This window comes from Hyperoodon ampullatus (genome assembly GCF_949752795.1).
Source record: "Hyperoodon ampullatus genome assembly, chromosome: 2".
Lineage (NCBI taxonomy): Eukaryota > Metazoa > Chordata > Mammalia > Artiodactyla > Ziphiidae > Hyperoodon > Hyperoodon ampullatus.
The window spans coordinates 149877513-149903206 of NC_136915.1; the positions used below are offsets into that span (position 1 = coordinate 149877513).

At 41.7% G+C, this 25694-nt stretch overlaps 1 protein-coding gene across 2 annotated transcripts in view; it reads left to right on the forward strand.

Moving 5' to 3' along the window:
* Positions 1-11637: 11637 nt before the first annotated feature.
* Positions 11638-25694, forward strand: part of DSTYK (dual serine/threonine and tyrosine protein kinase) — a gene marked incomplete at both ends in the record, with an annotated part of 54596 nt that continues 40539 nt past the window's right edge. For both annotated transcript variants that reach the window (XM_079698402.1, XM_079698403.1), the window contains one exon: positions 11638-11902. In XM_079698402.1, coding sequence (XP_079554528.1) covers positions 11638-11902 — 265 coding nt within the window. The remainder of the gene's footprint in view (positions 11903-25694) is intronic.

The window sequence follows — 25694 nt, forward strand, 5'->3', positions numbered from 1 at the left end:
AATAATAAGAGCAAGCACAGAGAACTATAGGTGTTTAAAGAGAACCATAGGTGTTAGCCATTTTGCTAGGAACCTTGTGAACTCTCTCTTAATCCCCATGTCAAATCTGCAAGGTAAGGGTTATTCACTCTACAAATGAGAAAACAGGCTCAGAGAGATTATAGCACTTTCATAGTCCTGAGAGCTACACACTGCTCTGTCTGACTCTAAAGCTAAAAGCCTAATAGCCTAATAGTCCTTTCACAACTGTAATTTTGAGCCACTCTTGTGGTAAAGAATTTACCAATGAGTATTAGACTACAATTAAATGTATCTCCATTCATTCAAATATATTTAGGAAATAAATATCATTTACAAAGGCTTTACAAGATGCTTGTGGAAGATAGAGAACAAAAAAAGACATTGGTCCCTGCCTTTGGACTTAAAGTCCAGTTGGGGAAATGAGACACAAATGAAATGTAAAACAGCAACATAAGATTGAAGTGGTAATGTCTGTCAGTACTCCAAGGGGGAGATAAGTACCACAGTCCAGAGAGAGAGAGATCTCTGTGAGGGATTAAGATGACTCCAAGGAAGAGTTTTATGCACATTCATCCATATCACAAGCGTTAAAAGGATAAAGTGTCACTTTAGAATGATTCTGAAGCCTTTAAGTAGGTAAGAACTATATAAATCATCTTGAATATAGAATCACTCAATATTTGAATCTCTTTAATTTTACATCTGCATGTTATAGAATTTTTGTGGCACATTAGTGACGGGAAAAACTTCTTTTTTCTTTTTATTCCCTGAGACCATAGAGCAGTGTTTCTCAAAGTATGGTTCATGGACTATCAGCAACATAAATCACCTTGGAATTTAGTTACACATGCCGATAACTGGGCCCCACCCCAAACTAATGGAAACAGAATTTCCAGGGGTGGAGCTTGAAAATCTGCACTTGAAACAAGTATCCTAGGTGGTCCTTTTTTTTTTTTTTTTTTTGCGGTACAGGGGCCTCTCACTGTTGTGACCTCTCCCGTTGTGGAGCACAGGCTCCGGACGCGCAGGATCAGCGACCATGGCTCACGGGCCTAGCCGCTCCGCGGCATGTGGGATCTTCCCGGACCGGGGTACGAACCCGTGTCCCCTGTATCTGCAGGCGGACTCTCAACCACTGCGCCACCAGGGAAGCCCACCTAGGTGGTTATTATGCTCACTAAGTTTGAGAACCACAGATGTAGGTGAAGACTTGGTTGATCACATTTATTGATAGATTTGTGAACTAGTAATAGCTCCTTTTTTATCAAGCACTTACTATATGTTTGGAACACACTCCTTCTTAGTCTGTAAAACAAACTTTGTAGATAAGTATCATAATCTCCATTTTACAGTAAAGGAAACTGAGGCTCAAAGAGGATTAAAAATTTGCCCCATCTCACCTGGCTAGAAAGAGCTAGCCAAACCAGTTTTGTTTGACTTCAATGTCTATACTTTTCCCACAGTGCCTACTGCACTGTTACTTTGGGATAGAGTGCCTATTATATGTCATATAATTTCAGTCTAAACCTTTCAATACCCTCCAATGGTACTCTTGCCATGTAAGATAACTAAGATTCAGAGATATTAATATATATCTCAAAATTACATTCCACCAGTTGGAACAGAGCTTCTTATTCTAGTATGACTTTTCCTCAATTTTACTTCCTCCTGACAGTTCCTAAAACCTTTTTCAGCTCTGACTATTGGGGCTTCCTTTCCTTGTTGTTATTTATCCTGACCCTTTGCACCTAGTTCGGAATAGCAAACCATAAGTTGAAGTCTATGCTTCGTTTTTAATAGCTACCACACCTCTTCCCGACACAGGAATGGAGAGCTCCAGTCTGTCTGAATCAAGAGGGAAATGTCAGTTGCTTGAAAAACCTTCTGCTGATCTTGTGACTGCAAAGAGAAAAAGACAACTTAATCAAGGAAACCTTTCCTGGGAAGGGGGAATCACACTATCCCATGTGAGAACTTATTCTGGAGCATGCATGCTTGTGTTATAAATCATTTTCAGGGAGTCTCATATGGCCTTGGGGCATATCCAAGCAGATAGAGGGACAAAGGGCTGTTTTCACTGGTGAATCTTCCAGGCGTGCCTTAAACCTCTCACAGGGTGCTGGTGAAAGAAGACAGTACTCTCTTTCAAGATACAATGACATAGCACAATTCAGTAATATATAGCTAGAGCCATATAAATGTCTGTACCCTTTCACCCAGTAAAACCCTCCTGGGAATTATCCTGGGAAATAATTCAAAAGAAGAAAACAGGCAACAACACACCAAAAAATGTTTATAACAGTGAAAAACCTGAAGCAAACTAAATGCCCAAAAATAGGGAGTGAATGACTAATAATGGCATAGCAGTGTAATGGAATATCAAGCTGCTGTTAAAAGAGAGAAATATGGAGAGTATTTAGAGACACGAAAAGCCTTCTTTAAATAATATAAAAGGAAAGCATTAGAAGGCAAAATTGTGTTGAGCTAGAATAAGGGCTTTGTGGTTGGATGAACCTGTGTTACTAGCTGGATGAACTTAGACAAGTCACTTAACCTGAGTCTCAATTTCCTCATCTATAAAATAGGGATAGAAATATATATCTTTCCAGTGTTGTTGTAAGAATTAAAGATGATATAAACGAAATGATAAAATTTTGGATAAAGCCTGGATAAAGATGGGAGGGGAGTGGTAAGAAATAATCATAAATTTTAAGCCAAGATATGGGACTATTGAAAATTCTATTTGAAATGAATTATTTTTTATGATATTTTAAATTTAATACTATTTTTTTCCTTTATTCCTCCTCACCCTTAAAAAAAGGTCATACTCCCTAGACAGGATATGTGTGTCCATGTCATCTGGAAACCTGCTAATGGATCACTAAGCCCTATTTTGAGAAAGTTCTAGATCAGTGTTTCTGAAATCAGCTCCAGGAAGATGACAGGAACCCTAAACACTGACACACAGGAAGGTCACTCAGCTAGGTTCAAGGCCTGCTTTCCAGGCACTTAGAGTTTTTTTTTTTTTAACATCTTTCTTGGAGTATAATTGCTTTACAATGGTGTGTTAGTTTCTGCTATATAACAAAGTGAATCAGTTATACATATACATATATCCTCATATCTCTTCCCTCTTGCATCTCCCTCCCTCCCACCCTCACTATCCCACCCCTCTAGGTGGTCACAAAGCACCGAGCTGATCTCCCTGTGCTATGCGGCTGCTTCCCACTAGCTATCTATTTTACGTTTGGTAGTGTATATATGTCCATGCCACTTTGTCCCAGCTTAGCCTTCCCCCTCCCCGTACCCTGAAGTGTCCATTCTCTAGTAGGTCTGCATCTTTATTCCCGTCTTGCCCCTAGGTTCTTCAGAACCTTTTTTTTTTTTTAGATTCCGTATATATGTTTTAGCATACGGTATTTGTTTTTCTTTTTCTGACTTACTTCACTCTGAATGACAGTCTCTAGGTCCATCCACCTCACTACAAATAACTCAGTTTCGTTCCTTTTTATGGCTGAGTAATATTTCATTGTATATATGTGCCACATCTTCTTTATCCATTCATCTGTTGATGGACACTTAGGTTGCTTCCATGTCCTGGCTACTGTAAATGGAGCTGTGATGAACATTGTGGCACATGACTCTTTTTGAATTATGGTTTTCTCAGGGTATATGCCCAGTAGTGGGATTGCTGGCTCATATGGTAGTTCTATTTTTTTTTTTTTTTTTTTTGCGGTACTCGGGCCTCTCACTGTTGTGGCCCCCCCCCGCCATTGCGAAGCACAGGCTCCGGACGTGCAGGCTCAGCAGCCATGGCTCACGGGCCCAGCCGCTCTGTGGCATGTGGGATCCTCCCGGACCGGGGCACGAACCCGTGTCCCCTGCATCTGCAGGCGGACTCTCAACCACTGCGCCACCAGGGAAGCCCGGTAGTTCTATTTTTAGTTGTTTGTGTGTGTGTGTGTGTGTGTGTGGTACGCAGGCCTCTCACTGCCGTGGCCTCTCCCGTTGCAGAGAACAGGCTCCGGACGCTCAGCGGCCATGGCTCATGGGCCCAGCCGCTCCGCGGCATGTGGGATCTTCCCGGACTGGGGCACGAACCCGTGTCCCCTGCATCGGCAGGCAGACTCTCAACCACTGCGCCACCAGGGAAGCCCTATTTTTAGTTTTTTAAGGAACCTCCATACTGTTCTCCATAGTGGCTGTATCAATTTACATTCCCACCAACAGTGCAAGAGGGTTCCCTTTTCGCATGTAGAGATATATGTGAAGCTTGTTGGGTAGTGTTCCCTCTCTCCTCTACAGTTTGGGGATGAGGAATGTTCTCATGACCAGAATGCCTTCCATCCACCTTTGCTTCAGAATCGTAACCCTCACCTGCATTAAACCTCCACCTTGCAGAGCTTGATTCCTGAGAAAGGGGATAGGCTGGAGGATGATATGAAATATTTTCTTTTGGCTAAAATATATTGAGCATACTCTTTGTGTCAGGCATTGTGTTTCACACATGTGGATAGATACATACTAAGCCAGTTGGAAAAATGTTTTGGAACTCAGGTTTCAGAACTTTCCAGAAAATGTCTACCAAAATAATACAGACGGGGACTTTCCTGGTGGCACAGTGGTTTAAGAATCTGCCTGCCAATTCAGGGGCCATGGGTTCCATCCCTGGTCCGGGAAGATCCCACATGCAGCGGAGCAACTAAGCCTGTGCGCCACCACTGAGCCTGCACTCTAGAGCCTGCAAGCCACAACTACTGAGCCCGTGTGCCACAACTACTGAAGGTCACGCACTTAGAGCCTGTGCTCTGCAACAAGAGAAGCCACTGCATTGAGAAGTCCGTGCACCACAGCGAAGAGTAGCCCCGCTCGCTGCAACTAGAGAAAGCCCGCGTGCAGCAACAAAGACCCAACGCAGCCAAGAATAAATAAATAATTTTTTAAATGCTTTAAAAAATAAATTTAAAAAATAAAAAGATAATATAGACAAAGAAAAGGGTGTTGATAGGTTTTCAGCTATCCATCTTTCTCCTTCCAGGATCAGCCCAGAAAGATAAAAACATGTGTTACAAGGTCTTATGCTGGGTAGGTAAAGAAATTAACCAAAAACGAGTTCCACCAAAATGCCAGGCAACATAGTGGAAAAAGGATCAAAAACATTTAGACTTGGAAAAGCATTACCAGTCTTCCAATCTTACTGATGAGAAATGAATTGTGGCAAAGCAATGTTCAGTGCTTCTTCTGGAAAGCTTTGGGTCAGTTACTCTAAAAAATTTCTGGAAACTTTGTTCTTCTACTTTGTTCTTCTATTTGTTCTTTTTCTTGGCAGTAAAACAAAGATTACCTCTGTTTGGGGTTATACTAAATTTCTTTTGATTGTTTTTCCTTCCCATACTCTTCATCCTAACAGCCAGGGATGCCACTGATGAAATATTCAACATTGGAATGATACCTGATGTATAATTAAATAGAATACATTTAGCAATTCTGTTTTATAGACCTTTAATCTTCAAGTTAATAAACCTGCATGTAGAGAATCTCATAAACAAAACCAAAACATTCTTGGAAATACATAATTTCCTTGGAAAAATACATAATCCTGAATGTATTTACTACAGGGAGGAAAGAAAACATTTATTAAGCACTCTTATGTGCCAGGAAAGTTACTAACTGCTTTACACATTATGTCATTTAGTCTTCCCAACCCTGTGAGGTAGGCATTAGCTTCACTATACAGATGAAGTAACTGAGGCTCCAAAAAGTTAAGTGATTTGCCCAGGATCACAAAGTAAGTAGCATGACAGCTCAGACCAGAACTCAGGTCAGATTCTGACTCCCGTGCTTTTTCCTATATTTTTACAGGATTTCATTTCCAAAGCACTTTCTCTTCCTATGGCTCATTCCATCCTCCCCAAAACACAGTGAGCTTAAACACAATCATAGAATTCTCCCTTGTAGCAAGTCACAGAGCCAGGATAAGAACCTAAGCTTGTAGCAATCATCAGCATCTCAGTTATCTTTTATTGAATGCTTTCTATGTGCAAGCCTCTGTACTAAGCATTTTTAATACTTTTTTCCCTGTTTCAATTCTCATAATAACCTTATGAGGTGGTCATAATTATTATCCCATTTGATGGATGAGAAGACCAAGACTCTGAGGGGCCAATGACTTGCCCAAGATTATACAGTAGCAAGTCAGGACTAGAAATCGGGTTTGTAAAAATGATACCACAATTGATAAAAGCAGTTGTCATCTATTAAACACATCATATGTCAGATACTGTTTCTTAAAAAGACTTTTTATTTCTAAGTACTTTGAGATTTATAATTGGCATTGATTTATTAAAATATTTATTTATTTATTTATTTAGGCTGCGCCAGGTCTGGATTCTTAGTTGCGGCATGCATGCAGGATCTAGTTCCCTGACCAGAGGTCGAACCCAGGCCCCCTGCATTGGGAGCGAGGAGTCTTACCCACTGGCCCACCAGGGAAGTCCCGGCATTATTGTTTTAAATGCTCACAATAACCCTATGAAGAAGGTACTATTATTCCCATCTTACAGATGAGGAACTAAGACTTATAGATAATAAGTAATGTCTCCAAGGGCATACAAAAGGGAAGGGGTAGAACTAGGATTTGAACACAGGTCTCTTTGACTCCAATTCTGTTTCCTTAATCCTCAGGCTTTGCTGATTCCTGTTCTGTCTCTGCACACTTTTTCTACCCAAAGTGTGGTCCACAGACCAGCAGCATTGGCATCACCTGAGAGCTTGTCATAAATGTGGAATCCCAAGCCCTACCCCAGACCTACTGAATCAGATGTGTATTTTAACAAGATGCCCACATGAGTCTTGTGCACATTAAAGTTGGAGAGGCACTGCCCTGCAACACACCAGCAACATACAGAATAAGCAGAGAAGGGAGGAAGATTGTCTAGAATAGGGCTTCTCAAACAAGTTCCCTTGGAAATCAGTTTTGAGCTGGAAAGAGGTATGTTCTGCTGCTCAACTTGATAACGGTGATCTTTTCCAATTCACAAATAAAATTAAGTTAATGAATTATGTTTTCTCATCTTCCATAATTTTTCCTCTCTTCTTTGTAGTTGAATATCACTTGCCTGTTAGTAAGTTTAGACGATGACAATTGAACAGTAGTAAAGAAATACCTATGGAAAGCTCAGAAATGTTTAATTGTTTGTTGTATTTTTTTCTTTAATTTGTGGGTTTTTTAATTCTTGGACTTGTGATTGTGATTTTATGGTGCATAACAGAGAATAGTCATATTTTCTCATAATAAACTTGTTCCTAACTCACATTACAGAATTCAATGTTAATGTCTTTTGGTGTTCCACAAAAAGCACCTGATTCCCACCTATATGAACATGAGGATCAAGTCTTCAGAATCTCTCTAGAAATCATCTAACCTAGAGGGACTTGCCATAGGAAAGTAAAGTTAGAAAGAGTAACGTATGTCTCACCTAGTCCTCTTCCTTCAAAGAGGATCAACATTAATAGATACAAATATAGCCTACTGGTTCTTTCCAATAGAAATATGAGTGGTTTTTAAGCCATGTTCTCCTTTGTGTTCTTTTAAATATTCAAAAATATCTAGAGTGAACATCCAACAAATACATAATGAACACTTACTAAATGACAGGCACTCTTTTAGGTGCTGGAGACACAGCAATGAACAAGCCAGACAAAAATTTCTCTTCTGGATTGGTGGTTGCCAGAGGCTGGGGTGAGGGTGAGGATGAGGGTCAGGGGAAAAACGGATGAAGGGAGTCAAAATGTACCAACTTCCAGTTATAAAATAAATAAGTCCTGGGATGTAACGTACAGCATGGCTACTAGAGTTAATAATACTGTACTGCACATTTGAAAGTTTCCAAGAGAGTAAATCTTAAAAGTTCTCATCACAAGAAAAAAAATTTTTTAACTATGGATGGTGACATATGTTAACTAGGCTCACTGTCATGATCATTTTGCAATATGTACAAATATCAAATCATTATGCTATATACCTGAAACTAATGTAATGTATGTTAATTATACCTTAATAAAACCCAAAATCTTGGTTCTGATGTCAGTATCTTTGGGCCTTTCCTCTTGGGCTGGTCAGATTCCTTAAAGAAGACACTGAAAGTTTCCTCTCTGGAGAGTAAACATCTTATAGCTAGAGATCTAGGAATTGAATGGAGGAGGAGGGTTGGGAATCTTCACATCCAGTATCCATTAGTTCATTCAATCTCCCATTTTATACAGAGACCTCTGATTCAGCCCTCTCTGGAGAATAAATACTTCAGTCTTCTTTTGGAGGAGTGGGGTCAGGGGGACAGTTGAAGAAGGGGAAGGTGACTTGGAGATCTAACTGCTCTTAAACAGCTTTCAAAATCCTTGTTTTAATCCCTGCCCATGGTACAAGATGTACATGGCAGCCCTGTTGTCCTATACACAGTAGCTAGGAGGGGAACTACTGTTACCAATTCCTGAGACTTGAGGGATTCTGCAGTTTACATCAGGTTGGGTCTCAGCTTTTCCCACTTTGGGTTTCGGATTCAGGTTTTTCCAGGGTAGTAACTTAGTTAACACTTGTCCATTTGCTATCCAGCTTCTACTTTGTTCTTTGTTTTTGCTACTGGCTCCTCTCATTATTGGGTGCTTATGCTTTTAAAAAAATTCCATTACTGTCATTTTAGTGGTGTCCTAGGAGGGAACAAAAGTAGTTCTGTGTGTTTAAGTGTTTAACACTCATCACTTGCAGGAAACACTTTCCTATACTAACTTAAATCCTCTCTCATTATCATTCAAACCCTTATTCTCCCACATTTGTCCTTAGAATTAGATATTGGAATAAAATATGTATTTTTACTTGTAGGTGATTGTAATTTAGGAAGAGTTCACTGTCATTCACACCCTTTAAAGTTTTAAATAGCAGGAAAAAATTGATCACTTTCCCCAGCAGATCAAAAATGGAGATGAGACATACACATATTAAAAATTATGTATGTAAAAGGTTAGTTACTGCAGCATTGTTCATAATACCAGAAGACTGCACAAAACCTAACGGTCCATCAACAGAGGACCTGTTAATTAAAACATCCCAATCCATATGGGAGTATAATATACAGTCAAAAAGGATGAGGCAGATCTTTATGTTCTGCTGTGGAAGAGTCTGTAAGGGTAGAATAGAGTAAGTACAGTATGCTGTATTTGTGTTTTAAAAAATATATTTATATAGTATCTACATCTGCAACAGTAGTTACCTCCTGGGAGGGGAACTAAGTGACTGGGAGACAGGGAGTAATAGGACGACTTAGTTTTCCCCTGCATACCTTTCCCACCATTTGAATTTTATACCATAGTCCTATATTACAGTAAGTTCCCTACATACGAACCTTCAAGTTGCGAACTTTCAAAGATGCGAATGTGACATTCCATCAATGTCAGGCGTGAGTGAAATTGCAGCTTGCCCTCCGTCTCCTATTGCTGATGATCTTTCAGCTCTACCACCTCCCACCTCCCACCTCCTCTCCCTCCTCCAGTCAATAATTCTTATTGCCTGTTCACTCAATGCCAGCCCCTGTATGCCAGCTGTTGAACTATACTAGTGTACTTTTCAAGGTACTGTACTGTAAGATTAAAAATGTTTTATTTTTTGTTTGTTTGTTTTTTATGTATTATTTGTGTGAAAAGTACTATAAACCTATTACAGTACAGTACTATATAGCTGATTGTGTTAGTTGGGTACCTAGGCTAACTTTGTTGGACTTGCAAACAAATTGGACTTACGAACGTGCTCTCAGAACAGAACTCATTGGTATGTAGGGGACTTACTGTACTTACTTTAGAAATAAAGAACTAATGAATAGTTTTAAAAAGGATGAGCTCCATGAACTTTACCTTACAGAATGCTCTCCCTGATTACTTCCACCTAGCCATGTTTCACCCCTTCTTCAAGATGTTAATTCCCAGTTCCTTTTTTGGACAACTCCAGCTCAACTACTCTCTCATCTGATCTCCTTTGCTAAAAATTACTGTGTGTGGCAAATCATCACACATTGCTTTGTGACACCACTTCTTCTAAAAAGTAGTATAAACCATCTTGCATTAAACTTTTCATTTTGTATTTTCATTTGTTTCACTGAGCCTTTTAGGGGTTGCAATGGTCTTTGAAGGGGTCTTCAAAGATAAAGAATGACAAATGGAGAATACGTGAGCAAGTAAAAGGGAAGGAGAACATGAGAAGGAATTTGAAGTTCCTCCTTAGGGGCAGACTTCACACGCATTTACCAAGTAGAGATTCATGTGAGCCAGTGACCCCTTTTTATACAATACTAAAAGCCCCTGGATAGGTAAAACCTTCCCATTTTACATGGAATTAACCCAATTATTAGAACATCAATTAGCTAAGAGCACTTGCACTCAAGGAATGAGAGGTTGGAAGACTAAAGCAAACATTTTGAAGCAAAACTCACAAAATTTTAGAGGACATAAAGATCAACTAGCCCAAACCCTTACTTCACAGGTCTCAACGCAAGGCATTGGGGAAGTTCAGACTCAAACTCAAGTCTCCTCTTAAATTCTGTTGGGGAACTACACTATCCAGCCTGTGGGAAAAGACATCTGGCCTGGGTAGAAGATGGGGTCTTTCCACAGCAAGAAAGACAGGGGGGCTCTGTGCCTGGAGAAGAGGAGAAAGAAAGCAGGAAGTTAAAAAGAAGTGGTTGTCAAGTTTTGTTTTCTTCCTAATTGTGTCCCAGGCTCTGTCACAGTACATGTCACTAGAAGTCTTCCATATTAGCAGAAGCCAAATTAAGATAATCAGAACTGGTTTGGAAGGCTACTAACCTCAACTTCTCCTTACCCAGCTCGGTCTCTCTACTTCAAGAAACCAACTAAACTTCAGCTTACGGCTCTTTAACGACCCTTCTACAACCCCCCTTCCACACCTGGAGAAGGAAAGTCTGAAAAGGAGAATGCAATGCAAACATGAGGGGTTTCCCTATTTCCGTGGTATTTTCAACCGCTTCCCCATTATCTACTGTATTGGAAAGTGAGAGCCATTTAGGGTAGCCATGGAGACAGTACTAGCTTCAGTCTTGTTTCCTTACTTTTCTTTGCTATTAAAATCTTTCGCTCTGATTTCAGTAAGGCACCCCTACTTCTGCAGGAGTCCGGGCTCTGCAGATGCTCTCTCTCCTCAGGGACACTTCTGTAGGGAGTAGGAACATGTTTTTAAATCGGGAAGAGCGTGTGAGCTCTGTATGAGAACGGGGGAGATGTATACCAAAGGGCGGTCGGTCGCATCCACAGTCTCCAGGTTTTGGAGCTCGGCCCCGGCCCAGACTACAAGTCCCAGGAGACCCCGCAGTGACGGGGTGCTCCGGTGATCGTTCCCTCACTCCTCTGGATAGTGGAGATAAAGGTTCCGTTCGCGGCGCACTGCGGTTTGGTTTGTTTTCAACGGCGGTGACGGAGCTTGGGAACACGGCCGACTGCAGGCGGGGGCGTCAGGAGGCGGATTCCTCCTGCCCTAAGCACTGGGGGGCGGGAGGAGGGGAGCCGGACCAGAGGGCCGGGCACCAAGCCGCGAAGGCAGAGCAGGCTGAGGCGATGGAGGGCGACGGGGTGCTGTGGGGGAGCGAGCCAGTCTCGGGTCCTGGCCCGGGAGGCGGCGGAATGATCCGCGAGCTGTGCCGGGGCTTTGGGCGCTACCGCCGCTACCTGGGACGGCTGAGGCAGAACCTGCGCGAAACGCAGAAGTTCTTCCGCGACATCAAGGGCTCCCACAACCACAGCTGTCCCTCCTCCCCCACGGAAGGCGGCGGGGCTGAGCGCGGCCCTGCCGGCGATGTCGCCGAGATCGGGCTGCAGGCGGGTAAGGAGGGTAGCCGTGAGGAAGACAGGGCTGGAGAGGCAAACTGAGGGTGGGCCGCACCCCTGCCCCTGCAAAACAACCCCGGGAAGAGGCGGAAAGTGGAAGAAGGGCCGCGTGGCGGGGCCCCCGGGCCTGAGCTGGCCGGATCCGAGATGCCGTGGGAGGGCATCTCTCGGGGTGGGGGAGGGGAGGGGCTCCAGGGACTCGGCCGCGGGGACCAGGGGGCAAGGGGCGCCCGAAGGCAGGAGTGCCAGGAGCAGGATCCAGGGGACCGGGCTGTGCACGGGCGGGAGCGCGGAGGGCCCCGGTTTGAGAGGGCGGAGGTTAAGCCTCGGAGTGAGGAAAGTTGCTCTGAGTTCGGGGATGAGCAGTTGTGGTCAGAGTCCCAGTTAGGGATGGTGGAATGGAAGGATGGAGGACGGGCGGTAGGCAGGGAGCCCTAGGAGGCCAGGGAACTGTAGTGGATTTTGTGTGTCCGGTGTGTGTGTGTGCCCGCGCGTCTGTGTGTTTGATTATGTATGTGAAATACGCTTACATAGATCCTGTGGCAACTCTGTGAAACGAATGTACTGGGGAATGGGGCTGGGGTCGCTAAAGGAAAGGATGTCTGATGGGTGCCAGGGAATTGCCAGAGATGCGGATTGTGTTTAGGGTGAAGAAGTTAGATAGGGAAAGGATCGTTTTTTGGTCCTGAAACTTGACTTGATTCTCTCTGGGAAGTGTTAGAGGCCCTAAAGCATTTAAAATCGTGCGTCTTTGATCTTTCCTAATTTCTTGCTTCCTCTTAAACTGCTGTTGGTGGGGAACTGGAGGGTTTGATAACTACTTGGTCTAATTAGGAAATAACAGGTTGGTTGGAAGAAGGGACTGGCATCCCATGCAGACAGACACCTTGGGACAGTATAGCAGTCAGTGGGTTTCACTGAGTGATTCTCTAACTAAAGTGTGTATTAAGATTAATGTTGAAAATATCTCAGGCTCTATCCCACAGATTGATTATGTCTAGTGGGTGGGTCCTAAGAATCTAAACGCAAGCCATGGGTAGGGATTCTGACGCAAGTGGGCCAGCAAGCACATGTTCAGAAACACTAATTTAGATGCTGACAGCAAATTTGAACGTGAGGCGTAGAATGCAGTGAATTCTTAAACTCTTCAGAGTTTGTGTGTTGGGCCCTATATTTCCAAAGTTGCATGTTTAATATCCTAAATTTGTCTGAGACTCCAGAAATGGTGATTAAAAATAAGATTCTGATTGATGATATTCCACTTATTTGGCCTGGATGTAAATAAAAAAGCTTTTATTTTACCTCATGGGATAAGTGGGACGAGGGGGGATGACTAGGTTTTCTGAAGTTGTGGTTTTGCCATCTTCTGCCCAGAGATTTGTTATTCTTAAAATGGACCAATAGAGGGGACTAATTTCTGTGAGGCTATCAAAAACAATTGGTGAGAAGGGCAGATGTTTTCAGGGATGAGCCCCAGAACGTGTACTTTCACCCTCTCCCTCAGCAATGCTTTCCAGCGGCTTTCCCTGCTCACAAGTTTTTCTTACAGCTTATCTTAAAAAGCCCTCTGTTGCTGTAATTTTATAACAACTATTTTAGAATTACTACTGATAAAAAATCAGAGAGTAGATTCACCTCAGAGAGATGGAGGTTTTCAAGGCACCTTGGCTGGCTCTTGTTTTTATTCTTTAAAAGCCAACTTAAGAAATACAAATGCACCTTTGTATTTTGCCTCATTGGCTTTTCTAGTTGACTGCATCATGAACTAATCTTTTCGTATTTAACTCTCTTCACCCTCTGGAGTCTGTCCATCTGAAATAAAAACCAGGGGAGGGTACAGATGACAGGACTGGGAGCCATTTGATTTTGTTCCATGAAATGCTTCCATTCCTTTAGTGTGGGGAGTTTTATTTTTGGAGGTGAAAAGGAACATCAGGAGAAATTAGTGAAGTGGCACTTACTATGTATATTTTGGGGATGCCATTTTCCCAGCTGTTTAGGTGATTGTGTTAGAAAGTAGAAACCATTCCTTAAAAGACAACCAGCTCTTGTTCTCTCCCTTTACAGACTATCTTTACAAGGTCAAGTTCATTCAGAGACTGTCTCAACTTTCTTCTGTGAATGTTGGTTTCTGATTAATAGGAACTTGAAATGTTAAGCGAAGGAACACTCAATTCTTAACCTCAATTCTTAAAACCTCTTTTGAAGGTTTTTATCATCGTTTCAGAAAGGAAGTGTCTTCTAGGTTGGATGTAGTATGGTATTTGAGCAATTGAAGATCATGGATTAACTGTAAATTTTTATTATTTCACTTTTAACCACAAAAGAGGTGGGAAGGACCCCCAAATAATGCTTCCTTCTTAATTTTCACAGTTTTGAATCCACTGAGGGCAGTGTAGTGAGTATATAATGTACATGATGTTTTAGAAGTTAAAAAGTAGGTGGAATCTAAAATGAGAGTAGCTCGGCCTGTACAGGGAAAACTGAATTATAAGTGAAACTGCCTTGATTCAGTTCCTCCTTTTCTTCCCAAAGCATTGGCCTTCTTTTCACTTAACCATAGGGAATGAGAGCCCCTCTATCTGTTGATTTTCCTCTGTCAGAGGGTTCAGAAGTCATGAGATAAAGGCTTTGAGCACTTCTGAAGACAGGCAGAGTGGAGTACTACAAAGTAGCAGAGGGAGAAGTCTTTTTCTTGTTTTATGATCTAGTAGAGTTCCAAGCTGTTGCAGTGTATCATAAACCACTCAATTTTAAGAAATTGGAATGACTCAAATGTACTTAGTTGGAATGCTTTAGTCTGTGCTACATTCCCTTCTTCCTGGTTCCGCTCCTTACTAACGGAGTGACCTTGGGCAGATCACAACGGCGCTGTGCCACAGTTTCCTCATCTGGAAATGAGGATTATAATAATAGTAGTTGCCTCTAGGGTTGTTGGGAGTTAATATATGTGTTTAGAACAGTGCCTGGTAAGGTGCTGTGCAAGTATTAGCTATTACTAGTCAATAAACATTTGAGCACCTGGTAATGGGGTTAAAGAGTAAATACAAACATTGGTCTTGGCCTTGGGTTAGTGGAGATCAGTCTTCCCCTTCTATAGTTTTCTGCTAAGAAAGAAAAAAAATTATAATTATCATTACAGTGCACCTGTTTGTTTACGTTGGATGAGGGAGGAAAAGGACTAGGAAGATCTGAACCTGGCCCTCTAGAAAGGGATAATCTAATCTCAGCCATATGCATATGCAACATATAAAGTAGAAAAACTGGAAAAAGCTAAAGGTAGATTATAGGCATTTTATGTGAGTTACAGTTCTTAGGTTTTTATAGCTCTTTGCCGTTGGTTTGCTAACAACTTCGTTTCTCCAACATCCTTCACCCTCTTTTGGTTGCCAGAATTAAAAGGGAGAAGAAAAGCACTAGTGTACTTATTTATTTAAGAAAAGCCCTAGTGCACATTTTTCTTGGACTTGTTAGACAGAAATTTGTATGGATAATACAGTTTAAGTGGCAGAGTGACATCTGGGCAAGGGATGGAAAGTTGGGAAAGAGGACATTCTTTACAGCCTGGTTTCTTATAGTTGCCATCTTCATGGGGCTGAGGGGTGGAGGGAAGTTGGTTCTGGGGTAAAACAGCCAGAGACTGGGATGGGTGTGCTTTCTAGTAACTTGCCATGGTCTGTTTAGAAGAGCTGCCTCAGCATTTCAACAGAAGCTTAGCAGAGATGGTGCTATAACTGTGATTCTTATTTGTTACTTTTATTACCTTAGATGAACAAAACCCCATTTCCCCAATTATATCTAAAACTTTCACTTTCTCTCAATTTTCTTGCTGTATGAAAGAAGCATATAGTAGTCAAAAGGTTTAACCACCATTGTTTTCTGGTGTAACAAGTGGAAAAAAAAAAGTAGTCAAAAGCAAGCACAAGCACTTGAATCAGACCTGAGTTCCTCTTCTAGTTCAGCCTTTTATTAACTGTGGGACTTGGGGCAAGTTACTTAACCTACTGGAGTCTTGGTTTCTTCATATGTAAAATGGGAGTGATACAGAATGCCACATATTGTGTGAGTCCATCTATTTGAAATGTCCAGAACAGGCAAATTCATAAAGACAGAAAGTAGATTAGTGATTGCCAGGGGATGGGAGGAGAGGAGAATGAGGAATAACTGCTAATGGGTATGGGATTTCTTCCTGGGGAATAAAAATGTTCTAGAATTAGATAGTGGTCATGGTTGTACAACTTTGTGAATATGCTAGCAACCACTACATTGTGTGGTTTAAAAGTGTGAGTTTTATGATATGTGAATTATATCTAAATAAATAAATAGAATGGGAGTGATAATGTCTCCCTCACAAAGTTGTTGTGATATTTAGAGATAATATACATTAAAGCACTTAGCACAGGCATATAGTTAGTACTAAACATATGTGACATTTGAGTGTGTGTGTGTATGTGTGTATGTACTTGGTGAACATTAGATTAGGAGGCTGGAACGGGGGGTCGGGGGAAGAATAAGAGGAGTGACGAATGGAATGAGGGACAGAACAGTTTTGAGCTGAAGCCAGATTTAGGCCCAGGTCTCTAAGCTCCCAGTCCCGTTCTGCTTCTGTGACTCCTCCCTTGTTCTTTCCTGATCTGGCCATGGAGTAGAAAATGCACCTTGGCAATGGAGAGATTACGTTACAAGTGAGTCATAACCCAGGCTCCATAGCTTGACATGGAACCATAATCTACTTCAGTGGGAGATTTTATCTGACTGAGTGAGTATAATGTGACACTACCTACTCGAGCCTTTTATTCCAATTTCCAGTCCCTTTCCTTTCCCCTTCCTAATCTTCCTTAGCTAGGATAATCTGTTTCCCATGGCATGGGGCAGCGCACTACTAAAAAGGCTTGGATAATTCTGCCTGCTCTTGAAAGAAAAGACATTATTACCTTTAAGATTATTATCATTTGCAATATGTTTAGTTTAGTCCTAAAAGGCATTACTGATTTCAATATGGTTAGTTCTTCAGCCTTGCAAGTAGCATTTAAAGAAAGCATGTATTTAAATAAAAATCCATCTTGTCTTTAGATTTTGTTATGCTCTGTCCGCTTTCCAAGCATCAGCATTTATTTCTCCATGCTTCTCTGTCTCACTATGTTAAGTCAACAAAGAATCTTCCTGCAATAAATGCACTTCTCAAAAGCAATCTTTTGAAAATATGTTACTAAAGTAAAGGGAAATATGAATTTCACCTTAAACCTATTGCTCAATTCCTATAGGCTCAGGACATACAGATCATGTTTTTATTTACTTATTCATGTGATAGCTATGAATAGATTTGTCTAATCTTGCTTACTAGATCATGAACTCCTAAGGGTAAAGACTGTTTTAGTCATCTTTGTATCCCCTGCAATGCCTACCATAGTGCTTTGTACATAACAGGCAAGTATCTGTTAGATCATTTACATATCTGGTAGATATTGGAATGATGTTTTTTCCCACTCCAGAAGGGCAATTTTTCCCCCATGAAAGATATGGGATTTTGTATCTTTGCCCACATTTTCCTGTCTGGGCCCCTAAAACAGAACAATGATAAGCATTTGATAGATGACTAATTAGGCTGGAGCTGCCAGTATCCCAAAGAATGATTTTCATGTCCCAAAGAATGTGTGCATGCAATACCGGAGCTTCACCATGCTATGGGAAGTAAATATTCATTCACTCAACAAACCTTTATTAATGCCTAACTTTGTACGGGGTACAGGACACACAATGGTGAAACATTGTCCAACTAATTGATATTTTTAATTCTAAGCTGATGTTATGAAAGAAAGAGGATTTGTGTTTCATCATGTTCCCTCTAGAGGATTTCCTACACATTGGTTTCCTGCTTAACCATTGGTCTTTGAGGACAGGAGGATAAGGCATATGAGAAATTCTAAGATTAAATGGCATTGATAAAAACAGGTGTTGAGATGCTTTACTAACTTTCTGACAGTACAGGAAAACTAGCCCCAGTCCGTCTCTGGGATGGAATAACTATAATTGTCTTGTTTGCATGGTTCAAAATCATACTGCATTCATGAAGATTGTTGTTAGAGTATCTTTTATCTTCATCAGAGGTTACTCACAGGGATGCCAATATGAAGCGTGTGAGGAATGTGGGTGGATGCGGTTTTTTCCCTAACAGTTTTAAGACCTAAGGTAAGGGCCGCCCTGGTGGCGCAGTGGTTTAGAGTCCACCTGCCGATGCAGGGGACACGATTCGTGCCCCGGTCCAGGAAGATCCCACATGCCGCGGAGCGGCTGGGCCCGTGAGCCATGGCCACTGAGCCTGCGCGTCCGGAGCCTGTGCTCCGCAATGGGAGAGGCCACAGCAGTGAGAGGCCCGCGTACCGCAAAAAAAAAAAAAAAAAAAAAAAAGCCTAAGGTGAATTTGCTCTTTACTTTTTGTAGGAAAATAGTTCACCTCTAGGGATAGTGGGTTTTGCTTCCTACGTGGTCCAGGGAATCTGAATGGTGTCATTCATAACAAGAGTGTAGAGTCCCTGTGAAAGATGTAGCTTTTCTTTCATGACTCTCAGAGGTCTGACTGGAGTCCCCTGTAGGATTTTCAGTCTAAATATAGGCCACCTCATGCTTGAAAATTGATTCCATTCTTTGCCAAATGGGGAGTCTGGTAATCTTGGGGATCCTGGAACTTGACACTTTAACAGAGGAGAACAGATGTAGCAGTAGTTATGTGCCCCCTTGCTTAAAGCTGTAAATCACCCTCTCTGAGAAAGTCTCCTTATAGATAGTATTCCTCCAAAGTCCAAACCAAAACTCTCTGAAGGGAAGTTGGTCAGAGCATGGGGACTCATCAGAATCCCCTGTGGGACCCTGGTTGAATTGCCCATCACATGCGGTGCCTTCTTCTATCGTATTTAGTAGGCAGTGTGCAGTGTGAGTGGTTTGGACATGTCCCCAGCCTGTGGGGTGCCATGTGGCTGCGGGAACCTTTTGACCGCAAGTCTTTGGAGTTGGGCTTTATAATGTGCTTCCGTTCCCTGGGGTGGTGTTCTCTGGGCAGGAAGATGGGAAGTAGAACTTGAGGATTGTTTTGCTTTTCACTTGTTTAATAAGACATCAAAACTATCCCAAAGAATAGTAATAGCTTATGTATTCATAAAAGTCCTTGACTATTAAAAAAAAAAACCCTCATACTTCTTTTAAAAAAATGCTTTTATCACTTTTATTTTACTCAGATATAAAAAAAGGTCTAATTTTAGCTTCATCAGATTAAGACTTCAGTGTGTTATTTATGCCAGACAGATTTTACCCTTTCTAGTTTATATAATGGGAGAGAATTACATTTCCCAGGATTTTCTTGGTTAAGCCAAACTTTCCAGACTAAAGACTAAGTAAGGCCGTATCATAAAAGCAACTGGAAAACAAGACTAATTTGAATAAAAGCTCTGTTTTTATTCAAATTAGAGGGACAGTGACTGAACCAATATGGAGCTTACTTTATAGGAATATTCTGTGCAATATACTGTAGCCTTAACTTTTAATATTATGGAGATATGTAGGGGCAAGAAGGAATGAAGAACTTGGGGGAAAACAGCTAATAGGAGAAAAGTCATTCTTATTCTTTTGGCATATAAGAAGCCCCCTGGGGAAACCTATCTCAGTTTCTCCTGATTGAACAATTGGCCTGCTCTGCAGGCTCATATTCCATGGAGAGAAGTGGAGAAGTTCTGCTGTTGCAACTTGGAAACGTGGTTGCTTAGTCGAGGATAAAAGTAGTTAGTTGGCATGTGATAAAGAGGCCTGAGCTGCAGAAGAGGTGGAGGTGTGTTCCCTATTGCTGAGTCATCAGGAGGCCGCTGCAGGCAGTGCAAGGTCAAGCTTCTTCTGGTGGCTTCTTGTTCAATGAACTGGATGGTTATAGGTAACTTTCATTAAAGTGTCCTGTCCTGGAGTGGGTGTTTGTCTATACTGCTTAGTCTTGAGGACTTGGGTTCTAAATCTGATCCTGAACTACTTGTTTAGATGAGTGCCTTGGACTCCCCAGACTCAGAACTGGCATCAGAAAATGATCACAGGAAGATTGAGGAGAAAGAAGGTAATGTGCAGGGCAGAAGTGGGGACAGTGAAGAAACTTATTGTTTAAATTGTATTATTACTGTATATGATGTATTTTTTACCTGCTGGGTTTTTTTGATGAATAAAATTCTATCTCTTAATCTCTTTTCTCTGAGATCCAGACCTGGATACATTTTGCTGGTTATCTTTTTGGCCAATATTTTAAAAATTATTTTGAAATAATTTCAAATTTATGTAAATGTCACCAGAACAGTACAAAGAGTTCTCATACCCACTCCACGCAGTTTCTCCAGTTGTTAAGATTTTATTGCATTTGCCCCATCACCTAATCTCTCTCTTTCTATTATAATATATGTATATATTTTTCGGAACCTTGTGAAAGTGAGCTCTAGATAGGTTGTCTTATCTCTTCTAAACAGTTCCAGTGTGCATTTCTCCCAAACAAGGACATGCTATCAGCATGCAACTTCCCAAATCAGGAAATCAACATTGAGCCAGTATTACCATCCAGTCTACGGACCCCATTTAAGTTTTGCCAACTGTCCCAGTAGTGTCTTTTTCTTTTGATCCAGGATCCTGTCCAGAAGCACATGTAGCATTTAGTTATCATGTGTCTTCAGACTCCCTGAATGTGGACAGTCTCTCGGCCTTTCCCTGGCATTTATATCTTTGGCAGGTTTAAAGAGCAGGCTTTACATTCTATGGGATGACCCTCAGCCTGGATCTAGCTGCTTCCTCATGACTAGACTCAGGTCATGAGCTCTCAGCAGGACTAGGCACAGAAATGAAGTGATATGCAGTCACATCAGGGGTACATGTTGTCAGCCCACCCACCCTTGGAGATGTTAAGCTTGATCTCTGGTCATGTTGGTGTCCTTTAGATTTCTCCACCTTAAAGTCACAGCTTTTCCTTTTGCAATTGATTAGTCTTTTGTGGGAAGGAGTTCTAAGATTTCACTGATGATCTTGTTCCTGAAAATGCCTCCCTCCACTAGACCTAGCGTCCATTGACAACGCCCACCTGCCTCAGCGGTGGTTTTTCTATCCACTATTTCTTCTATATTTCTTAGTTGGTATTTGCAGAGTTAGAGCATTCCTTTTCCATTGTTCGTTTATTATTTATTTATATCAGTGTGGGACTTCTGAATTTTTCAATGGTTTATAATTTCTTATTATCATTTAAAAAAATTTTATGCTTAAATTGTCCCCAGTCCGGTGAGTAAGCTCCACTTTGAGATGGTTCCTGTGTCTTTTTAACACATTCCCACCATTGGATCATTCTTTTTTTTTTTTTTTTTTTTGCGGTACGCGGGCCTCTCACTGTTGTGGCCTCTCCCGTTGCGGAGCACAGGCTCCGGACGCACAGGCTCAGCAGCCATGGCTCACGGGCCCAGCCGCTCCGCGGCATGTGGGATCTTCCCGGACCGGGGCATGAACCCATGTCCCCTGAATCAGCAGGCGGACTCTCAACCACTGCGCCACCAGGGAAGCCCCTCGATCATTCTTAATGGTAACTAGCTGAAAGAAGCTGCCTTCCAAATGACAGAAACTAAGCCCTGAGTGAAGCATGGGGTCGGCTTCCTCGAAGAACTGCTTCCATCTCTGCATCGCATAAATTACAGCTTCAGCTGCCAGCTGCCTTTCTATTCCCTCTGCAGCTCGACCAGCCTCAGGAGCAGTTTCTCCCAGAAGGGAACTTGTCAGCAGGCTGCTGAGTATGGTCTCTTCATGTCACATGGCTCCCAGGAGATATAAGCCCTGGGGAGGGGATGGGCAGGGGAAAGGGTTGGGGGGAGGTTATGCCCCTCTTCCCAGGTACCAGTACAGTCTGCTTTTCAAAAGCTGTTCAAGATCTTAACATGACCACCAGGTAGGATAACTTCAGTGACATTTCTGCCAACTTGACTTTCAGCTTCCAACCTTTAGCTGCTTGAGTACATTTCCATCTCTAATCTCCAAAAATGATCCCCTTCAACCAAAATACCTTGTATTATTTGGTCCTGAAGATTCTGAAACCCAGACTCCCTAAGCATATGTTTTCCTTAAATGGGGATGCCCCCTCTAAAATTCAGAATCCTTTAAATTTAGCTGAAGGTCAGAGAGCTTGTTTGGGAATGATAAATAAATGTTTCTTGGCAGAATTATTTCTCTCTCAGCTCCTGGGGTTTTTGTAGCTCAATACTTTGAAGCTTGTAGTAGAATTGATTGTAGTAGAAAGACTATTAACGTTCATTTCTCAATTTAGGATTTGTTCTGTACTCTTGGCAAATGTAGTTAAATAAGAAATAAAACATCACTACTTATTTGTGGAAATGCATATTTGTGTCACTGATTACTTCAGTGACTTATAAAATCCTTTGTATTTAACTCACTTTCAGAGAGGACTTCAAGTTCAGTGTTAAAGGTGAGGTAAAAAATTTTACCAAAGGAGGGAAATCCTTGGGTATCAGGAACAAGTATTGCACTAGTAACTCTGTTGAGACCTGAATTGACTCTGAAGCCCCATCAACCTTATGAGTTTCAAGAATAGGATAAGGCAAAGATAGAGTTCCACTTCACTTATTCCATAGTGCCTTCACTTATTCCATAGTGCCTTCCCTCCTTGGCCATGGACTATACCTTACCCTGGCCTTCCTCATATTATTGACAGGGATGGAAAACAGGCAAAAAGAAGAGTGTGATGATATAAATCCATTACTCCAAAAACAATTTAAACAATGTATCTAACCTAATGGGTCACTAGAGACATCAAAAGTTCATTAATGAGAGATTGGTTCAAGATGGCGGAGTAGAAGGATGTGCTCTCACTCCCTCTTGCGAGAACACCAAAATCACAACTAATTGCTGAACGATCATTGACAGGAAGACATGGGAACTCACCAAAAAAGATACCCTGTGTCCAAAGACAAAGGAGAAGCCACAATGAGATGGTAGGAGGGGCACAATCACAATAAAATCAAATCCCATAACTGCTGGGTGGGTGACTCACAACCTGGAGAACACTCATACCACAGACGTCCACCCACTGGAGTGAAGGTTCTGAGCCCCACGTCAGGCTTCCAAACCTGGGGGTCTGGCAACGGGAGGAGGAATTCCTAGAGAACCAGACTTTGAAGGCTAGTGGGATTTGACTGCAGGACTTCGACGGGACTGGGGGAAACAGAGACTCCACTGTTGGAGGGCACACACAAAGTAGTGTGCGCATCGGGACCCAGGGGAAGGAGCAGTGACCCCAGGGGAGACTGAACCAGACCTACCTGCTAGTGTTGGAGGGTCTCCTGCAGAGGCAGGGGGTGGCTCTGTCTCACCGTGAGGACAAGGACAGCAGAAGTTCTGGGAAGTACTCCTTGGGGTGAGCCCTCCCAGAGTCTGCCAAAGAGCCCAGGTAGGCTCCAGTGTTGGGTTGCCTCAGGCCAAACAACCAACAGGGAGGGAACCCAGCCCCACCCATCAGCAGTCAAGCATATTAAAGTTTTACTGAGCTCTGCCCACCAGAGCAACAGCCAGCTCTACCCACCACCAGTCCCTCCCATGAGGAAACTTGCACAAGCCTCTTAGATAGCCTCATCCACCAGAGGGCAGACAGCAGAAGCAAGAAGAACTACAGTCCTGCAGCCTGTGGAACAAAAACCACATTCACAGAAAGACAAGATGAAAAGGCAGAGGGCTATGTACCAGATGAAGGAACATGATAAAACCCCAGAAAAACAACTAAAGTGGAGGTAGGCAGCCTTTCAAAAAAAGAATTCAGAATAATGATAGTGAAGATGATTCAGGACCTCAGAAAAAGAATGGAGGCAAAGATCGAGAAGATGCAAGAAATGTTTAACAAAGACCGAGAAGAATTAAAGAACAAGCAAACAGAGATGAACAATACAATAACTGAAATGAAAACTACACTAGAAGGAATCAATAGCAGAATAACTGAGGCAGAAGAACGGATAAGTGACCTGGAAGACAGAATGGTGGAATTCACTGCTGCGGAACAGAATAAAGAAAAAAGAATGAAAAGAAATGAAGACAGCCTAAGAAACCTCTGGGACAACATTAAATGCAACAACATTCGCATTATAGGGGTCCCAGAAGGAGAAGAGAGAGAGAAAGGACCCGAGAAAATATTTGAAGAGATTATAGTCAAAAACTTCCCTAACATGGGGAAGGAAATAGCCACCCAAGTGCAGGAAGCACAGAGAGTGCCATACAGGATAAACCCAAGGAGAAACACGCGGAGACACATAGTGATCAAACTGGCAAAAATTAAAGACAAAGAAAAATTACTGAAAGCAGCAAGGAAAAAATGACAAAAAAACATACAAGGGCACTCCCATAAGGTTAACAGCTGATTTCTCAGCAGAAACTCTACAAGCCAGGAGGGAGTGGTATGATTTACTTAAAGTGAAGAAAGGGAAGAACCTACAACCAAGATTACTCTACCCGGCAAGGATCTCATTCAGATTCGATGGAGAAATCAAAAGCTTTACAGACAAGCAAAAGGTAAGAGAATTCAGCACCACCAAACCAGCTCTACAACAAATGCTAAGGGAACTTCTCTAAGTGGGAAACACAAGAGAAGAAAAGGGCCTACAAAAACAAACCCAAAATAATTCAGAAAATGGTAATAGGAACATACGTATCGATAATTACCTTAAACGTGAATGGATTAAATGCTCCAACCAAAAGACACAGGCTTGCTGAATGGATACAAAAACAAGACCCATATATATGCTGTGTACAAGAGACCCACTTCAGACCTAGGGACACATACAGACTGACAGGGGATGGAAAAAGATATTCCATGCAAATGGAAATCAAAAGAAAGCTGGGGTAGCAATACTCATATCAGATAAAACAGACTTTAAAATTAAGAATGTTACAAGAGACAAGGAAGGACACTACATAATGATCAAAGGATCAATCCAAGAAGAAGAAGATATAACAATTATATATGCACCCAACATAGGAGCACCTCAGTACATAAGGCAACTGCTAACAGCTATAAAAGAGGAAATCAACAGTAACACAATAATAGTGGGGGACTTTAACACCTCACACCAATGGACAGATCATCCAAACATAAAATTAATAAGGAGACACAAGCTTTAAATGACACAATAGTCCAGATAGATTTAATTGGTATTTATAGGACATTCCATCGAAAAACAACAAAACATACTTTCTTCTCAAGTGCGCATGGAACATTCTCCAGGATAGATCACATCTTGGGTCACAAATCAAGCCTCAGAATTTAAGAAAATTGAAATCATATCAAGCATGTTTTCTGACCACAACGTTATGAGATTAGAAATGAATTACTGGGAAAAAACCATAAAAACACAAACACATGGAGGCTAAACAATACGTTACTAAATAACCAAGAGATCACTGAAGAAATCAAAGAGGCAATCAAAAAATACCTAGAGACATATGACAATAAAAACATGACGATCCAAAACCTATGGAATGCAGCAAAAGCAGTTCTAAGAGGGAAGTTTATAGCTATACAAGCCTACCTCAAGAAACAAGAAAAGTCTCAAATAAACAATCTAACCTTACACCTAAAGGAACTAGAGAAAGAAGAACAAACAAAACCCAAAGTTAGCAGAAGGAAAGAAATCGTAAAGACCAGAGCAGAAATAAATGAAATAGAAACAAAGAAAACAGTAGCAAAGATCAATAAAACTAAAAGCTGGTTCTTTGAAAAGATAAACAAAATT